The sequence below is a fragment of the Citrus sinensis genome, chromosome 7 (assembly GCF_022201045.2).
Source record: "Citrus sinensis cultivar Valencia sweet orange chromosome 7, DVS_A1.0, whole genome shotgun sequence".
NCBI classification, from domain to species: Eukaryota; Viridiplantae; Streptophyta; class Magnoliopsida; order Sapindales; family Rutaceae; genus Citrus; species Citrus sinensis.
Genome location: NC_068562.1, coordinates 896,805 through 914,568, shown reverse-complemented (window position 1 = coordinate 914,568; position 17,764 = coordinate 896,805). Strand labels below are relative to the sequence as shown.

Below are 17,764 nucleotides of genomic sequence, written 5' to 3'. Positions count from 1 at the left end.
TTGTTAAAAAGAATGGTTTGAAAACATTTACATAAAGCTAATTTTGTTATCAAAATTAGTAATCCTTTAAGTAGTATCAAAACATTTATACTTATAATAATAATATCAAAATACTTCTACATATCCAGTACATTAGGAATGAAGTTACTTACCTTGACAAATGAACTTGGATTAACACACCTCTAAGCTTCTAAGAGCCTCAAACACCTTCAAAACCTTAAACAAATACAAGATATGACAATCAATAACTTATTCTAAGAATTTGATTTTCTAATTCATACCCGTACAGGTCTGATTCTCAGAATTTTAACTCTTAATCCAAGTCTCAGAATGATATAAAATCCTATGGAACCATTCTGGACATCCATGAGTACCCCATGTAAAATTTACAAGAGAATCCGATATCAAAAACATTTTAAAAACTATTTACTTCTCAGCAAATTCGAAACTGTTTTCACATAATCTAAACCAAACAGAACGGGTTCCGTGATTTTTATAAAATAAAATACTAATCCGAAAATTATGAAATTAAAACTGCGAATCCTAGACACATATATTAACATACATATAAACTTTCAGAATTTTTTGAGTTCATTTGGTGGTACAAATAGTCTTGTGAATCTGATCACAATACTGGAATCGTGGATTTCCAGTGCAGTGGTTTCTATTTCCAAAATACGTATAAAATTGAAAACGAAGTTGAATTTAATGAAATAAAATTTAATCAAGAAAGCCTACATGTCTAGTTTCCAGAAATATAAATTTTATAAGAAAATTCGTTCAGAAAATATAGCTTTAAAAATTCGAGATACTCATGCTGTTCAGAATAAACGTTGTGAACTTACCCGTCGCTTTGATTCTCTCCTAAACAAAGGTTTGAATCCTAAGATTTGGGTAGGAGCGTAAAGAGCAGCAGAGAAGAAGGATAAACGTTGTGAACTTAGGGTTATGGAAGGGGGAAAAGTATGTATTTATAGGGGATCTTAAGAAACCCTATTCAATAAGGAAAAATAGCCCTTTTCCAAAATGATCTCATAAATAACCTCTATTTAATTAGTACCCCTTTCTAAATAAGGGTTATAGGCCACCCATAATTCTCAATGAAAGCCCAATTTCCATAATTTAATATGTATGGGAATTTGTGGCGTTACAGGGAACTAAGAGGCACAAAATCACAGAGGGATCAAAGAAACATCAAATCGTCTTAACATGGAACTGTACCAAACACTGGAAACCCACAGGATTTGAATGATATTCCACTAAAACATAAGCATTCTTTTCACCTGTAGTATACTGTCTTAAACTGCAGATGAGAAACTAAACATGGATGGTGTTATTATGAAGATTTGTTTCACAGCTTCACGGAATTAAAGTCTTGCATGATATAGTAAGATGACTATTAATATAACATACTAATATTGATGGCGCAGAATAAAGCCTAGCTAATCCTCAAAATCTAGTACGAAAATTAAAAAACACCTCATGCCATCATCCTGTAAAAGACTGAGAAAGTAGAAGAGATTATATATATTTTGACTAGGCGATTAGGAATGGAGATTATATATGTAAGAGGAAAAGGTACAAATTTGCAACAAGCAGCCATCATTAATGTTAGCAGCAACCACAAAGCCATCCAATTTGCATTTGGATTTCTTAATTACATTGGAACTACTTATCTTCTTCATAATTTGCGCATTATCACGGGATCTGCGACCTGATTTGACATGTTATCCAAGGAAAACGGCGTCGTCTAGCTAGCTAAACGAGGCCCATGAGAGTTACTAGCAGCACTGGTGTCCAAATGATTTGGAGCGGATTAATGATGGTGCCCCAAATTAATCAGCTTCCCATGTTAAAACTTAAAAACATGTTATTAAAAGCCCAACTCGTCCCCCCAGAAAATAAAAATAATAATATCGAAACAGAACAAAGTTGTACAAAATTACAGACTTATTAATAGTTGTAACCAAAACTATTTCTTTCCCCAAAAGACTATTGAATGTGTCTGGTAAATAATGTTTATAAAAAAAAATTAAAATTCACCTAATCTTAACATATTGGCATTTGAAGAAAATTTAAAAAAAGAAAAGAAAAACAAATGTGTTTTCTGAAATCATTTATAATAAATAAATATCATAAATTTGACTTTCTTTAGTATATTAGTTGTTGTTTTTTGTTAGGCGGTACATTTTAAATATTTTTGTATTTTTAATATGGTACCAATTGAATTTGACCCCAAAAAAAATGAATTATTTCAAAAGCCTATATTTTCCATCTGAGAAGTTAATAAGGCAATGTTGGTTAAGCAAAAAAAAAAAAAAAAATGTAAGTGTCTCTAAGAGCAATTTTAGTTGAAATTTATACCCCAAATATACATACATACATACACACACACACACACACAAAATAGATTTTTAGACAATATTATAGATCTCATTCTAATAACTATTTTAATGCACGATTATGTTAATTTACGATGAGAATCCAACTTAAGATCTAATTAGAATTTAGTCATGTATTTTATTTAATTGCATCATATGCCGTAAAACTTTCTTACATACATTTTTTTTAACTTTTTTATTATCTTAATCTAATGACAACTCAAACTCCTCCTTACACCACCCAGACATCATGTGATCAAATAAATATTTGACCTTCAAAATATTATCAGTAACTTATATCATCAAAAGAGTGTTGGCTTTTGATATATATTTTTAGAGTAGTATCAGTGTAGAGAAAAATGAGAGAAATAAAGAAGAAAAGGGAAGAGAGAGGGTAGAGAGAGAGAGAGAAAAGGGAAGAGAGAAAGTGGGTGGGTAGAGAGAAAGAAGATAAATTTCTCTCATCTTTTTGTACACCAAACATTTTTCATATTTTTATGACATTTCAAACACTTTATAGTGGTAAAGATTATTATGGAATTTTTAGAACAAAATGAAAATTTAATTGCCGACGTATCCTAAGAAAAAATAAGAAATGTGAAGCAGAATGGAGTTATTGGTGTGAATTCTGATTTACGAAGAACGTGAACGTCGTATGATGTGACGTTAGTGGAAATAATAAATAAAAACTATTTAGTAAATGAACAATTACGCTTAATATCAGGGGTGGTTTTGAAAATTCCTGTTATTCGAGCGAGTATATGATTGGAGAGAGTCTACGCCAACGGCTAGTAGGAAAACGGTAACTACAACGGTCGAAAATTCAAAAAGTACTCCAGAAAAACCTCTCTAAATCACACTCCTCTTCTGCATTCTCTGCCTCTCCGTCTCTTAAATCTCCCTCCACTTCTCTTCTTCAATCCCAATCTCTTTAATTCTCTCTTCTTCATCTTTAGACTAAATTAAATTACCAAAAGATTTGAAACAAAGATACACTACTAGTTTAAAGATGCTGCAAGAGATGTGGAATGCTCCTCCTGGTTTCCGGCCAACCAAATCGGCTCCTTCATCGCCGGCGAAGCCACTTGGTGTTTCGAGAACCCGGTCGGACTCATTTCATGCCATTCACAAAGTCCCAGTTGGTGACACTCCTTATGTCAGAGCTAAAAATGTGCAGGCAAGTTTCTAAAATTGGTTTTAAACTTTTAATATGCAATTTTTTATTGTGGTCTTTTGGTTCACCTTTATTGATAGGATTTGTGCTGGGTTGATTTTAGTTGGTGGATAAAGACCCTGAGAAGGCGATACCATTGTTTTGGGCTGCCATTAATGCTGGGGATAGAGTAGATAGCGCATTGAAAGATATGGCAATTGTGATGAAGCAACAGAATCGGGCTGAAGAAGCCATTGAAGCTATCAAATCATTGCGCAGCCGTTGTTCGGATCAAGCCCAGGAGTCTCTCGATAACATCCTTTTGGATCTTTACAAGGTCTGCAGAAATCTCCCCATTTTTATACTACTTGTTCTTATTTGGATTAAGCAAGTACCGAGCTTTGACTGATTGGTTTTATGGATAAATTTGTGCACAGAGATGTGGGAGATTGGATGACCAAATAGCACTTTTGAAGCATAAGTTGTATTTGATTCAACAAGGGCTTGCTTTCAACGGCAAGCGCACGAAGACAGCCAGGTCGCAAGGCAAGAAGTTTCAAGTCTCTGTGGAACAAGAGGCAACGCGATTACTGGTGAGAGAAAATTCACTGGCCTTATTGTTTTATTTTAAATGATTATGAAATGAGTGCTTGAGAATTTGAGAGAGTTTTCTGTTCCAGGGAAATTTAGGATGGGCACTAATGCAGCAGAACAACTATATTGAAGCAGAAGATGCATATAGAAGGGCACTTTCAATTGCGCCTGATAACAATAAGATGTGCAATCTTGGCATTTGCTTGATGAAGCAAGGGAGAATTGGAGAGGCTAAAGAAACTCTGCGGCGAGTGAAACCAGCAGTTGCCGACGGTCCCAGAGGAGTTGATTCCCATCTCAAAGCTTATGAAAGAGCACAACAAATGCTCAAAGATCTTGAGTCGGAAATGATGAATAAAGGGGGTGACCGGGTTGAACAAAGCAGGCTTTTTGACGCCTTCCTTGGCTCTTCATCAATCTGGCAGCCTCAGCCTTGCAAAGATCACATCTTACCCACCACCAATGCAATCAAAACTCGAGATGATTTTGCTGATGAGAACATTGATTCCAATGTAGATGTGAATCCAATTGTTCTTTCTAAGCATAGAAGTGTCAAAAAACTTTTTCCTACAGCCAATGCAATCAAAACTCAGGAAAATTTTGCTGATGAGAACATCAACGCCAACATAGTTGTGAATCAAACTGTTCTTGCTCAGCAAAGAGGTGTCCAACAACTTGCTCCTTTTGGGAACTCATGGAACATTGATGCACCGCCATTTTATTCATCCAAATTTGTGAAGGAGCCGATTGTAAAAGACCCAATTGGGAATCAATATCATGAGAGTCTGAAGAGAACAAGGTCTGGTAATGCAACTAACTCTATGAGACTGCCCGATGTGGGAGAGCACACCAGGCCTTTTGCTATGGAACCTGAGAAACCAGAAAACAAGACAAGAAGGCTATCTCAATCATCTGAAGAATCTGGGGACAAACTCTCGTATCTTTTGCCGGACGATGAAGACTTTGAAGAAGCCATTATAGCGGCAGTTCTAGGTTCAACAAATGAACAACCAGGGAAGAGCTCTGAAGCCAGCAACAACAGTTCGGTGATAATTGAGAAGAAGATTGATAAGAGGCTGAAGGTTTTCCAGGATATTACACTTTCTTTGAGTCCAAGAGCCTGACATACTTTAATTAATTAAATTGTTGTTACGTTAACTAATAATTGAATTTCATAATTTATATAGCGTTTAGGTTGGAGATAAACTTGTTCTCCTTGACTCCAATTCCAGCTGTGGAAGGACTTGTATATCTTATGGTAGATTTATGACTTCTTTATATATCCACTCAATTTATTTATGTAATGCCTAAATTAAGGCACATTTCAATAAAAGATCGATGTCTCATTTTCTTCACTTCTACATGATGATGAAATTATGAGATAGAATCGACAGACTCCCACATCTCTGTATCTGTTTTCCATGAGGGATTCTTTCTCATAAACTGAATTCAATCAATATGTCTAGTTCCCTTTTCTTTCTTATATGTTAGAAGGCAAAATAGCAGTCTAAATGCCAAGTGCGAGGAAGCATACTTGAGGGCTCAGACCTGATTCTAGAGGTGCATAGGCATATTAAATGAGGAAATTCATATAAAAACTATCATTTATTCTCGAATCAGAATGGAAGTTTGCAATTAATCAAGTTCCTCAAACACACTTAATTGAATCATTTCCAATAAGGTTGTTTTGAATGAGAGCTGATTAATTTTCATCCTCTTTACTTGGTTTTTCTGTGAACTTCATAAAAGTAACTGAAAATCACTACAGCTGCAGCAACAGCGACTCCTACAGCACTTTGTGCCAACAATGCAGTGTTCTTCACAGCATCCTTAAAACCCAAGGAAGACAAAATAGCAGTCTAAATGCCAAGTGCGAGGACGCATACTTGAGGGCTCAGACCTGATTCTAGAGGTGCATAGGCATATTAAATGAGAAAATTCATATAAAAACTATCATTTATTCTCGAATCAGAATGGAAGTTTGCAATTAATCAAGTTCCTCAAACACACTTAATTGAATAATTTCCAATAAGGTTGTTTTGAATGAGAGCTGATTAATTTTCATCCTCTTTACTTGGTTTTTCTGTGAACTTCATAAAAGTAACTGAAAATCACTACAGCTGCAGCAACAGCGACTCCGACAGCACTTTGTGCCAACAATGCAGTGTTCTTCACAGCATCCTTAAAACCCAAGGAAGGTGGATTGAAGCCTAGCTCTGAAAGTTTCTTGTGTGAAGCAGCATAATCTGTGAAGAATGCATCCTCATCCTGCCATATAAATGTAAAAAGATTGAAAACCACCCAAAGTTTAGAAAGATCACAAGGCGCAAGGTAATTTCCAGAATTTCATCACCTTTGCATATAGCTCCACGTAGTAGCGGAACATAGGATCCTCCAGTAGAGCCTTGTCCGTGGGAAGCTTTAACAATCCCTCTGATTCCCCTTTCAGAAGCTCCCTGATCACCATATTAGTAGGTCAATGATGCATATATAACATGTGTACAAGTGTATCTGAACTGCTTTATTATGAATAAATGAAAGTCAACTAGATATGAAACCGTCAAAGAATTTAACATACACAAAGTAAGAGTTGTCGAATTTTAAAGGCTCCTTTGTCCAGGGTCCCTCATAACCAGACCTTTCCGGATGTGCTCTTCCCTACAAAAAATAAATGAAGAAATTTCTTAAAAAAAAAAAAAAAGTTGTACAATTAATAATCATAGCAGAGAATTAACCAAACAGTTGAATTAGGGATAAGAGTTACCAGTGTGTGGCCTCCAGACAGTGCCACAATGTCCTTATCAGATAGACCCATCCGATAAAAGATGTCCCTCAGATGGGATACACCTGGAAAATAGTTTTATATAAAGAGAGTATAGTCTATTAACCATTGAATGTGCAACTGAAACTATTGTCAGCAATAATAGAAACTATTACATATTCTTAAGTCTACTGCTTACAGGGCTTGTCATAATCAAAATTTCCAACACCAAGAACATGTTAAATTTTGGGGGAAACTTGCATCTGATATCAGATAAGCAGAAGTGTCAAAGGATGAGTGTTCATGCAGATTGGATTTTCAGGGCTGGAAAGCACCCCAGTTAATGATGATTGAAAATTTAAAAGACTGGTTTGAGGACACATGATAGAAAACAGAGAAAGGGACCTATCTAGTCTAACCCAGTTCTCTCTTATCTAAACTTGACACATGCAAGTGGTATCCATGAAATTCAAAAGGAAAGCTAAACATGAATGTTTTGAGAAATTTAATTAACAGAAATAAGTGCAAATAATTAAATAATCTGAATGACAAACCTTGAGCGGCATCAGGAAGACGCCCTTCTTCAGGAGATTCTGACGAGTCCTGAAGAAATAAACAGGATTAGTAATGAGAAAGAACAATGTAATCAATAAGTAATTTAATATCTCTCTCCTCTAACATTACCTTTCTTCCAGGAGCGAAGTCAATAGCAGGTCCTCCAGTGACCTCAACCGCAACAACTCCCGCTAGCTAAGAATCCAAAAAGAATACAGTTCAAAAGTAAAGGATTTCATGAAGTACTAAATGATTTCTTCTTGTCACAAGCTAGCCAATTATATTCAGTTAGTAACAGTTATTTACATCAACCAGTTACCTTCGATACTAGTTTCTATACATAATTTGCTTTAAAAAAAAAAAGAAAAAAAGAATACCTGGTAAAGATCAGCATACGTAATCCTTGGATGCTTGGCCTTCACCCCCTCTGTTACCAAAACAGAGCCCAGAAACAAAAAATTACAAAACATATTGAACAAACTTATTAGCAAAAACCTGTTGCGAGCGGTAATAGTTAAAAGCTCACCACATAAATCAATAGCAATCTTCAAACCATTGTTAGCATTATGAGCGTACTCCTGCTCGTGCCTGATGGAGCCATCAGGTCCGCCCGTCCTTGTCTTCGCATCATAAGTTCCAGCATCGTGCCACCTGTACGGTACCATTCATCCATGAAACATGCAACAAACTCGACGCTTAATTTTAGGAAACTTGCACGTTGATATTACTCTCAAGTCAACCAAAGAAAGTGCCAGAAAGAAAGAAAGCAAGAATATTACGTACGCCAAGCGAAGCATGATAGGAGCGCAGCTTCTGCTGGAGATGAGACTGCGAAGGTCTCGACGAGCCTTCTCGATTTCCTTCAAGTACTCTGCATCAATTGCGATGCTTCCCACCATTTTCACTATCTTGATTTTGAGAAAAAAATAAAAATGACCAATTCAATCGACTTTCTTTACGACTTATTATATATATACATATATAGAAGAAAGATGAAATGCAAGAATGCAAGGGAAGGGATTGATTGGAGAACGAGAAGAAGATAAAAGGAAGAGAGAAAGTAAAGAATTTTTTTTTAAAAAAAAAAAAATTCTTTTACTGTTGACGGAGGGAATGGGCATGGATAGGATGCTAAACGTGTTTTTATTATTGTATTGGCAAATATCATTGGATTTTGTCTTATTTTAATATTAAATAAAAAATACTCTAAATAAATAAATATTATTATGTTGCACAATTAATAAATCTTAAAATGTACTTTTTCACCGTCTGCTTTCTACTAGGGTATGAGTTTCGAGTTTTTCATTTTTTTTTTCCTCGCGTGTGTTGTCTGTTTTTTAAATTATAATAATATAGCCAAAAAAAAAAATATTGAAACTCATGAATGCATTTATTTGGAGATCGATCTTATTTATTAAATTTGCTCAACACTTCGGATCCAACCGTCGCACGTGACACTTGGTACACAAAAAAAAATGTGAAAAGATTAAAAAGGAAGCCTTGGTTTAATTTGTCGATAAAAACGGGGCTGCTGGCTAGTGGCTACTCCGTTTTGGAAGTTATTTGATGAAGGGGGGATGGGATGGTTTTCACTTTTACGGCTTTAGGGGGTGCGTGGATAGTACGTGCTTGATGAAAGTGCGCATTTGTGGACCTTTCGACCATCATACAAACTAATGCGTCAGTTTACAGATTTGTCGTGACAGCGCGCGTGATTGGGAGATGGGTCGTCCTCTTTTTATTGAACTTCGGACCTCAACGAACCCCCGGATCACCTTCCCACGTTATCTGCAACCAACCAACTATCGTTACTTTGGGCCCACAATTTCTTCACACTTTTCCGACGCAAACTGGGGCTTTCAGATCTGAACCCCGTGAGATTATCCGTCCAGCCCAATTATAATCAAAATCCTTGGGCTGTCCAATGATGCATCCCAAATTCAAAAATTCGTATTTTTTAAAGTTAAAAATAAGTATCATATATCAATTTTTGGTTTATTATTAATGTCCGATCCTCTCCTGATCTTTTGGAGCAAATTTTATTAAAGTGAATGGTGGTTAATAAATTAAAAAATAAAAATAATTAAATCATAATCATATATTAAGAATAAAATATGGATGTAATTATATTTGTAAAAGATCAAGAGAGCTCATATTAATAGATGATTCTACTCCCTCGATTTAGACCCCTTACGTTTCAAAATTAAACATCCGTGCTCTCTTTCATAGTTTCATTAGTAATTTCTTTAATTATTTACGGGCATATGGACTTTATATTTTGAAATCAGCATCAACATGAAATCGATTTTACAAAAAAAAAAAAAAAAGATTAATGAATAAATAGTATGAACAATGTCTATGTACTTGTTCTTAAATAATTAAGGGCCTACTTGTGTATTGACATCAACTTTTGAGAGTTTAGGTGTTTTATTTTTATTACATTCTGAGCATATTAAGATAATTCAATTACCTCATAATATGAAATCTTTTGAAGCTTACACTCATTTATAAACATTTAAAAGAAGTTTTTAAAAATCATAGCACAAGTTCACCGCATTAATTTTTTTTTTTTTTTTTGAATTTTACTCCCGTTGAATGAAATTATCAGTGCTTATTGGTGAGTTCGAAGAGTCTTTTTCCCTAGGGTTAATTTTGTCCTGCCCCCAACTGTTTCAACATTTTTCGCCACACACCCATATGTTTCGAAAATACTCACTCCACACCCAATTCCGTTAATTTGACCGTTATGTTTAACGGAGCTATTTGAAATTTAAGTAAATGTCCAAAATACCCCTTATCTTGAATTAGAGAAAAATAAAATGAGATAAAATATTAATTTAATAATTAATGTTTACATTAAAAAAATTTATTTAAAGGTAATTAATAATAATTTCATCAATTAAATTATCAAATAAATTTAATTTATCATCATCAAATAATATTTAGGATATGAATTTCCAAATTTGCCCTTTGACCGTTAGAATAAACGGTCAAATTAACGGAATTGGGTGTGGAGTGAGTATTTTCGAAACATATGGGTGTGTGGTGAAATATGTTGAAACAGTTGGGTGCAGGACAAAATTATCCCTTTTCCCTAATTAGAGACGAGAATGAAGTGGCATGCATCTTACATTACCCAAGACATGATCTCTATCTAGTGCGGACCATGATGCATTGCAATCAGTGATCTTACAGTCCCATGTGATAATTTGTGTTTTATATTACAATTTTCCAGCTATGAGTGATTTGTTGAAGTTAAAGATATCCGGATTCGATCTATTTGATTTTTAGCTGTGTCGTTAGTAAAGGACAATTCCTTCATCCCACCATGAATTTCCAAACCAATTCTCTGTGTTCTGTTGGTGAAAAAAAATGGAATCTCTTCTAAGCAATACTCGATTAGCAGCTATTAGATATAACCATGTAAGTAATTAGGTAAAAGTCTGATATTTATATTAAAACATGACACCAGTAGATCTAATAATCAAAACTAGACAAAATCTAAAAATAAAACTAAAAAAATCAAAAGACATATGGATTCAATAAATTGAATGAAATAGATAGAAAAATTACTGAAACAGAGTGAGCATTTGAACACGTGATGTCGAGCTTTAAATAAGTTGCATCAAGAATAGAATAATCTCGACAAACTTCGAATTATAGTGTCATTAAAATTGATAATGCAGATATCACAGTAGTATTATTAAAAAAAAAAAAAGAAAAAAAAAGGAGCAGGATTTTAACAATAAATAAATTGTAAAATAAAAGTAACTACTGACTAGTTACTTCTTGTTACCCTAACCGCTCTTTCTCTTCCTTGGTTAGATTCCGCCGTCACAGGTACCTATAAAATCAAACAATTAAAATATATGATTTATTTCCCAATGCATCCCAACTTTTGCAAGGCGTTGCTTTATATGTGAACAGGCGAATGACGGACAAGATAGCTCTTATTATTTCAATGGAATGTTTGGTTTAACAAATGAAAGAAAAGGAAAAATTGTAAGAAAAAATAGTTTTTAAAGGAAGAAATAGTTTTATATCAAATTAAAAGAGAAAAAAAATAAAAAAAGAAAGAGAGAATTGCAATCAGGTTTTGTAAAGTCATTTGTGTAGTCATTATCAAGGTCATATTTGAATACTGATCAATTAACAAAAAAAAAAGGGGTCCATTATTGTCATTTTGTTTTGTCTCTATAATTATTTTCAGAATGCATTAAGTAAATCCAATAATAATAACTACATTTCAAAATAAAAAAATAAAAAATGAAATGCAATCGTTTTCATCACCATAACACATTGCAATTTACACATCCTCAAGAAGCTTACCGATTAATTGGCAATAACTGCAGCACTGGCAACACAAAAAATAACTATGAAATGAGACGAAATTACAATTAACACCCTCAAAATTATCCAAATAAAAAAATAACAGAGACCGACAGCCTACGACAGAGAACACTCCATCTGACATCAACATCATAGATTTTGGGATGGCTGAGCTGTCCTGGTTTTGAATCTTGGACATTCAACTCAACTCACCGAGGGCTTGCAATTATAATTATTAATTAATAGAAAAGTACTTGTAGGGGGCAAAATCGTCTCTAAAATTCAAATATATATATTTGGGCATTGCGTTACTCTGGCTCTCTGTCCAAGGCTCTCACTGTCTCTGGACTCCGCTGCCGTCTCTCCACACCTATTCTCTCTTTCTTTTCTTCCACCACCTTAACCACTCACCAGCCACCACCACCATTGATAAAAATAAAAGCTTTTCTGATAACATACGAAAATGGCAACAAAGTAATAGTTTTCTTTCTTTCTTTCTTTTTTTTTTGGTTCACGATACAGGCATGCACAGCCATTACTCTACTTTTGTAAATGTACGAGTGAAACAAACAGTGTTATTAGAGGTAATAAAGATGGACGCTTTGCCAGCAATATTTGCATAGATTCAATATGCTCAGTGATTGAAGTGACTCGTACTAAAAATCTGGAAAAGAAGAAAGAGAGCTGCTTTAGTGTTTCGATTAATCCAATGCTTTGACACATTTAGTATTATTAGGCTCTACACACACGAGGATGGTGAATGCTTGTTCAGAGGCCGAAGCAGCAACTCGTGATCTTAATCAGGTACGTTCATATTAATTATTAAAACAAACCAAGAAACCAAAAACTTCTTTTTTTTTTTTTTTAATAGATTGTGATATATATATATTTTCATTTTGGCAGTAATTTTTTGAGAAAGGCTTAGACACTTGGGTTAGTGGGGCTTTTTTTATTTATTTATTTTCGTTTTAAGTCTTAAAAGCACATTAAAAAACAAAAAAAGGAAACGAAAGGGAACAAGAAGAAGAGAAAGATGGGGTGCTGGTATTCAAGAATAGAGAAAGAAGAGACAGTGACAAGATGCAAGGGGAGGAAGAGATACATGAAGCAGCTTGTGAATGCAAGACAAGCTCTGTCAGCTTCACATGCAATGTATCTTCGCTCTCTTCGCGGCACTGGCTCAGCTCTTCTTCAGTTCTCAACCAACGAAACCTCTCTTCACAAGCAACATTATAATTACCGACCAACAACACCGCCTCCGCCACCTCCACGCCCAGTACCGTTCAGTCCCTGCTCTGACACCTGGACATCATCCACAATGGCATCTCCTCTGCCGCCGCCTCCACCGCCGCCACCTCCGTCCTCTTCGAATTGGGATTTCTGGGACCCATTTGTCCCCGCGGCTTCCCCATTGTCTGCGACTGAGGAAGAGTACTGGGAGGAGGATGTAGAGGCTGAAGCCTTAATGTCCGACGCCGCAATGAACAGGTCAGAGTGTGTGACGGTTCCCCCCTCTTCTTCTGTTGTCAGTGGGAGTACTGAGCTTGCTATTGTGCCAAGAAATAGAAAGGATCTTGGAGAGATTGCTAAGGAAGTTGATGATTACTTTCTCAAAGCTGCTGATGCTGGCGCTGAGCTTTCTGCAATTTTAGAAGTTTCAAGCCGTGGCTTTTCTACTGAAACTAAAGGAGGTATCTTGCTTTTTTTCCTTTGATTTTTCTTGTTACATGTTATCAAGTTTTCAGCAACAATGTCCTTAATTTACATATGTTTAGTTTCTTAATTAGAGTGATTTGCATGTTGTGCTGTTGTAATATATATTTTAATTTATATATTGCAGTTAATAAGGCTTACAATTATGGGTGCACTTTGAATCCAACATCTTGGACATGGGGTGTGACTCCAAGAATGAACACACATCGAGTAAGGGTGGGTGAGGTGGACGCCGGTGCTGGGGCTGCTATCAATGATAGCCATCATTGTACTGTGGAGAGGCTTTATGCATGGGAAAAGAAACTATTCATGGAGGTTAAGGTAAAGATCAATCTGCATTTTTTTTTCTTGAACAGTTTCTTTTGTTAGTAGAGTGCTTGTCCTAGTTTCAATTACTTATAATTTTGTGCTTATAATGAGCAAATAGAAATCTAAGCTTTTGACTATTTTCTTTTCTTTTGGGGCCTAAGAATGGGGTACAAGATTTGGATTATGAGTCAAAAAAGAGGGTTGGTGGGAAATGTGTATTATCCATTATTATTATTATTATTATTATTTAATGTCGAAAGAGTTTTATCCATATTCCATAAGACTGATTTGGTTTTTTCTGTGCCTGTTTTAGAACTGTGAGACTTATAAGAAAGAGCATGAGAAGAAGGTGGGCCAGCTTAGGAGAATGGAGGCTAGGAGGGCTGACTATTTGAAGACTGCGAAGACCAGGAAGGAGGTTGAAAAGCTTGAGTCCCAAATGCTAGTTTCTTCACAGGCCATTGAAACTATTTCAGCAGAAATCATCAAAGTTAGAGAAACAGTTCTCTATCCTCAGCTCCTTGATCTTGTAAAAGGGTTAGTCTTCTTGTAACTTCTTATGCCACTGATTTTAAAAAAAAAAAAAATCTACACACACACACATATGTATTTTGTTCATCTACTTAACCATTTCGTGAAAATTGGCATTTGTGAGCTAGGGTCAATGCTTATGAGATCATTTGACTTTGTTCCATCAATTTTCCTTCTTGGGGAAATTCTAATGACTAGTACTAGATGATTAGGTAGCATGTAATCCTTTGAGTCATCTGAGTTTATTGCCTCCGCAGAAGAATTTATTGCTTCGTCTAGCTACTCTTACATTTGAAACTAGTGAAGAGAATAGCTACACTTAGTCCATTTGTAAAGCATTATTATTATTGTTGAGCAGGCATCCTTTTGCTGACTGCTTTCACTTTGATCTTTTTCTTTTTCTTGCATTGAAATGTTTTTTTGTTTTTTTTTTCAATGTATATTGTATTGTTGCCAGTAACATTGATAAATGAGAACTTGGGACTTTTCTTGTGGAAGTCCATCCTCATATTTAATTACTTCCTAAGATTTGCTTATTTTACAACACAAAAAATCCTTTTGTAACTGCTTCTCCTGGCCCCTCAGTAGCTTTGTTTGTAAAGATGACCTCACACCATCTTTGTTATAGGTCTGTTTCATACTGATGTGCTGTAGTAAAAAAAAAAAGAAAAAAGAAAAAAAGAAACTCTACTTGTAAAATAAAAGTTGATTCTTCTATATAAGATTTATTTGAAGGCTGGTAAAAAGGTGTTATAAGTTTTATACCAAAGAACTGTTAGACAAAATCACCTTGGCTTAAAAGCCATAGCTACAAGCGATTACCAAATACTTTACAGAAGTAGTACAGACCCTAAGTACAATATAGTGAGAGCTATGACCCCAAACTTCAATCTCTTTGATTGAGTGGGTCTCAGTTTTTCTTGAAAATCAAGAGTGGGTCTCAGCTTGTCTTCAAAATCAAGCTTATTCTTCTAATCATTCCTTTTGCCTTTCCTGTCTTCCTAAGACATAACTTTTGTGGCCCAAGTGCAATATATCTTGGAGTGTATGCATACCAAATTTATGGGTGCCTAATTGAGCAGAACTTTTACCGCTCTGCAATATTGATGTCTTTGAAATCCTGCTAATCTGGCTTTACCGTTGAGCTTTAGCTAAAATATTTGTACTTTTTTGAAAGATTTTAGTTATCCAAAATGCCATCTTGAAATTTGACATTCAAATGTACAAATGTAGAATTCCTTAGGATTATATTATGTTGATATTCTTATTCATTTTTTAGGTGGACTACGTAAATCTGTGGATGGACAAGTAGACATGCATGAACAATGCAACAAATAGCACTCACTCTAATTTTCTTGATTTGTAGGATGATGTGCATGTGGAGAAGCATGTACGAGAGCCACCAGGTTCAGACACACATAGTTCAGCAGCTCAAATACATCAACATTATGCCATCTAGTGAACCCACATCTGAGATTCACAGGCAAGCAACTCTCCAGCTTGAGCTCCAAGTTCAGCAGTGGCTCCAGTCCTTCAGCAGTCTAGTTAAGGCTCAACAGGACTATGTCCAGTCTCTCACAGGCTGGCTCCGCCTTAGCCTGTTTCAGTTCAGCACAAGCCCTCTTTCAAGAACTACTCAGGAATCTGGAATTTACTCACTTTGTGAAGAATGGCAGCAAGCAGTTGAGAGGATTCCAGACAAAGTGGCATCTGAGGGAATCAAGAGCTTCTTAGCTGTGGTTCATGCCATTGTTGTTCAACAAAGTGACGAACATAAGCAAAAGAAGAAAGCAGAGTCTTCATTTAAGGAGTATGAGAAGAAGGCAGCTGAGCTTAGATCCCTGGAGAGCAAGTATGGTCCATTTTCAATGCGTGAATCCTTTGGAAAGGACCCGGTTGGAGAGAAACGAGTGAAAGTGGAGATGCTGCGAACAAAGGCTGAAGAGGAGAAGACCAAGCATGAGAAGTCAGTGAGTGTGACCAGGGCAATGACCTTGAATAACCTGCAGATGGGGTTCCCTCATGTCTTTCAAGCAATGGTGGGATTTTCAAGTGTGTGTATGCAAGCATTTGAATCTGTTTACAACGATGCAAAGCACATCAGTCAGGAGCGTGAGGTGAAGAGGATACTACCTTGAAAATGGATGCTAGAGTTAGGATAAGCAGTGGTATTTATATATTATAGATATTTATGGTGTTATATGTATAGATGATGCATACCTGACTCAGTTGTCAGATTGAAGCGGAGAGATGTCCTACAGCACCCATCTCTTTGCAAATTTTGTGCAGAATATGGTAAATGCACGGGGATCCAGGGGGAATGGTGTGAGTCACTTGGGTTTAGGATGTGGTGGAAACTTCCTTGCAGCTCTTTGTGAGTAGTATGTTATATACCTGTTATTCTCTGTAATAGGAAAGCGTTTCCATGCACTGAATCTTCTCCTTCAAGGATTTATATATTTACAATTATGTGTGTTTCTAAAAGGTGAATTGTTTGCCACTGTTTGATTCGTATTTGTCATGAGGTGATTTCCCGGAAGGTTCTTATGGCATGACTTTTATGTTCGATGGCAAGAAATACAGCCCTCCCAGATGAGGTGAGGGAACCCCAAGTGAGCTACCTGTTACAGGTGTATAAAATTGAGATTGAATTCCCTAGAATCTATAATTTCTCGAAAACAAAATATCATTTTTCAAGACTGGCTAAAAACATGCACTAGTTTTAGGGCAGTTCAATACACAAATAGAGGATTTACCATTTACGTGTAGTTGCATACGCACGAGATACAGGACTAACTAAAGTTAAAAGTCAGTTCAGCATGCATGAAGTGGACTGACTGGTAAAGTGCATTTATGCACAAGATACAGGACTAACTAGTTAAGTCCTAAGTTCAGTTCAATATGTGCTCCAAGTAGAAGACTACTCTATAAAGTTCCTTAAAACTGAAGGCACTGTATGGATTAGCACACTTCCTATGCAACCAAATCAATCTTTTTTCACATTTGAGAGACAATAAAGTTTTTATTGCATTAGGGTTGTTGAACAGATTCAGAGCAGCAACATAGACTTCTGCATCGACTAATTTCATTGCATCCGCTTATTTGATACATTTGCAATACTGTATCTGCTATCACAGTAGTTAAAAGCAGCCATTCTCAGCTTTGAAGCAGCTGCCATTTCCTGTATTAGCTTCTGCGATAGAACCATCAACTCCCTTCCAACCTCTTTTCCGCATGGCAATTGAACCAGGCAGAAACTATTGATCTTCTGCTATGTCATCTGCTTCCTCGTAATCTGATGACATTTGCTCTTGGATCACACCCAATGAACCTACACAAGGAAGAGACTCAACTGATGGGTCATGTTTCTCATTTGTTGTCAACTCAGAGAATACAAAACATAGTTGTTTGTAGATTGGGCAGCCATTGACTCATGAT

At 35.8% G+C, this 17,764-nt stretch overlaps 3 protein-coding genes across 3 annotated transcripts; 2 read left to right on the top strand and 1 right to left on the bottom strand.

The window, feature by feature from the left end:
* The first annotated feature begins 3,244 nt into the window (after window positions 1-3,244).
* Window positions 3,245-5,483, top strand: LOC102629899 (hypothetical protein). The gene is made up of 4 exons (XM_006466921.4): window positions 3,245-3,558; window positions 3,659-3,871; window positions 3,972-4,127; window positions 4,215-5,483. Exons 1-4 carry the CDS (start codon window positions 3,391-3,393, stop codon window positions 5,250-5,252), a joined length of 1,575 nt encoding a protein of 524 aa, XP_006466984.1. The 5' UTR covers window positions 3,245-3,390; the 3' UTR covers window positions 5,253-5,483.
* Window positions 5,484-6,053: 570 nt separating this feature from the next.
* On the bottom strand, window positions 6,054-8,552 carry LOC102630188 (L-ascorbate peroxidase 3). The gene is made up of 9 exons (XM_006466922.4): window positions 8,228-8,552; window positions 7,971-8,095; window positions 7,822-7,871; window positions 7,574-7,639; window positions 7,444-7,492; window positions 6,893-6,975; window positions 6,707-6,786; window positions 6,482-6,584; window positions 6,054-6,396 (listed from the first exon to the last, which is right to left on the bottom strand). The coding sequence occupies exons 1-9, from the start codon at window positions 8,341-8,343 to the stop codon at window positions 6,199-6,201; spliced, it is 870 nt and encodes a 289-aa protein (XP_006466985.1). The 5' UTR covers window positions 8,344-8,552; the 3' UTR covers window positions 6,054-6,198.
* A 3,558-nt stretch (window positions 8,553-12,110) lies between these two features.
* LOC102630487 (protein ALTERED PHOSPHATE STARVATION RESPONSE 1) lies at window positions 12,111-16,674 on the top strand. Its single transcript, XM_006466923.4, has 5 exons — window positions 12,111-12,577; window positions 12,677-13,464; window positions 13,614-13,807; window positions 14,109-14,332; window positions 15,693-16,674. Exons 2-5 carry the CDS (start codon window positions 12,807-12,809, stop codon window positions 16,462-16,464), a joined length of 1,848 nt encoding a protein of 615 aa, XP_006466986.1. The 5' UTR covers window positions 12,111-12,577; window positions 12,677-12,806; the 3' UTR covers window positions 16,465-16,674.
* Window positions 16,675-17,764: the final 1,090 nt, after the last annotated feature.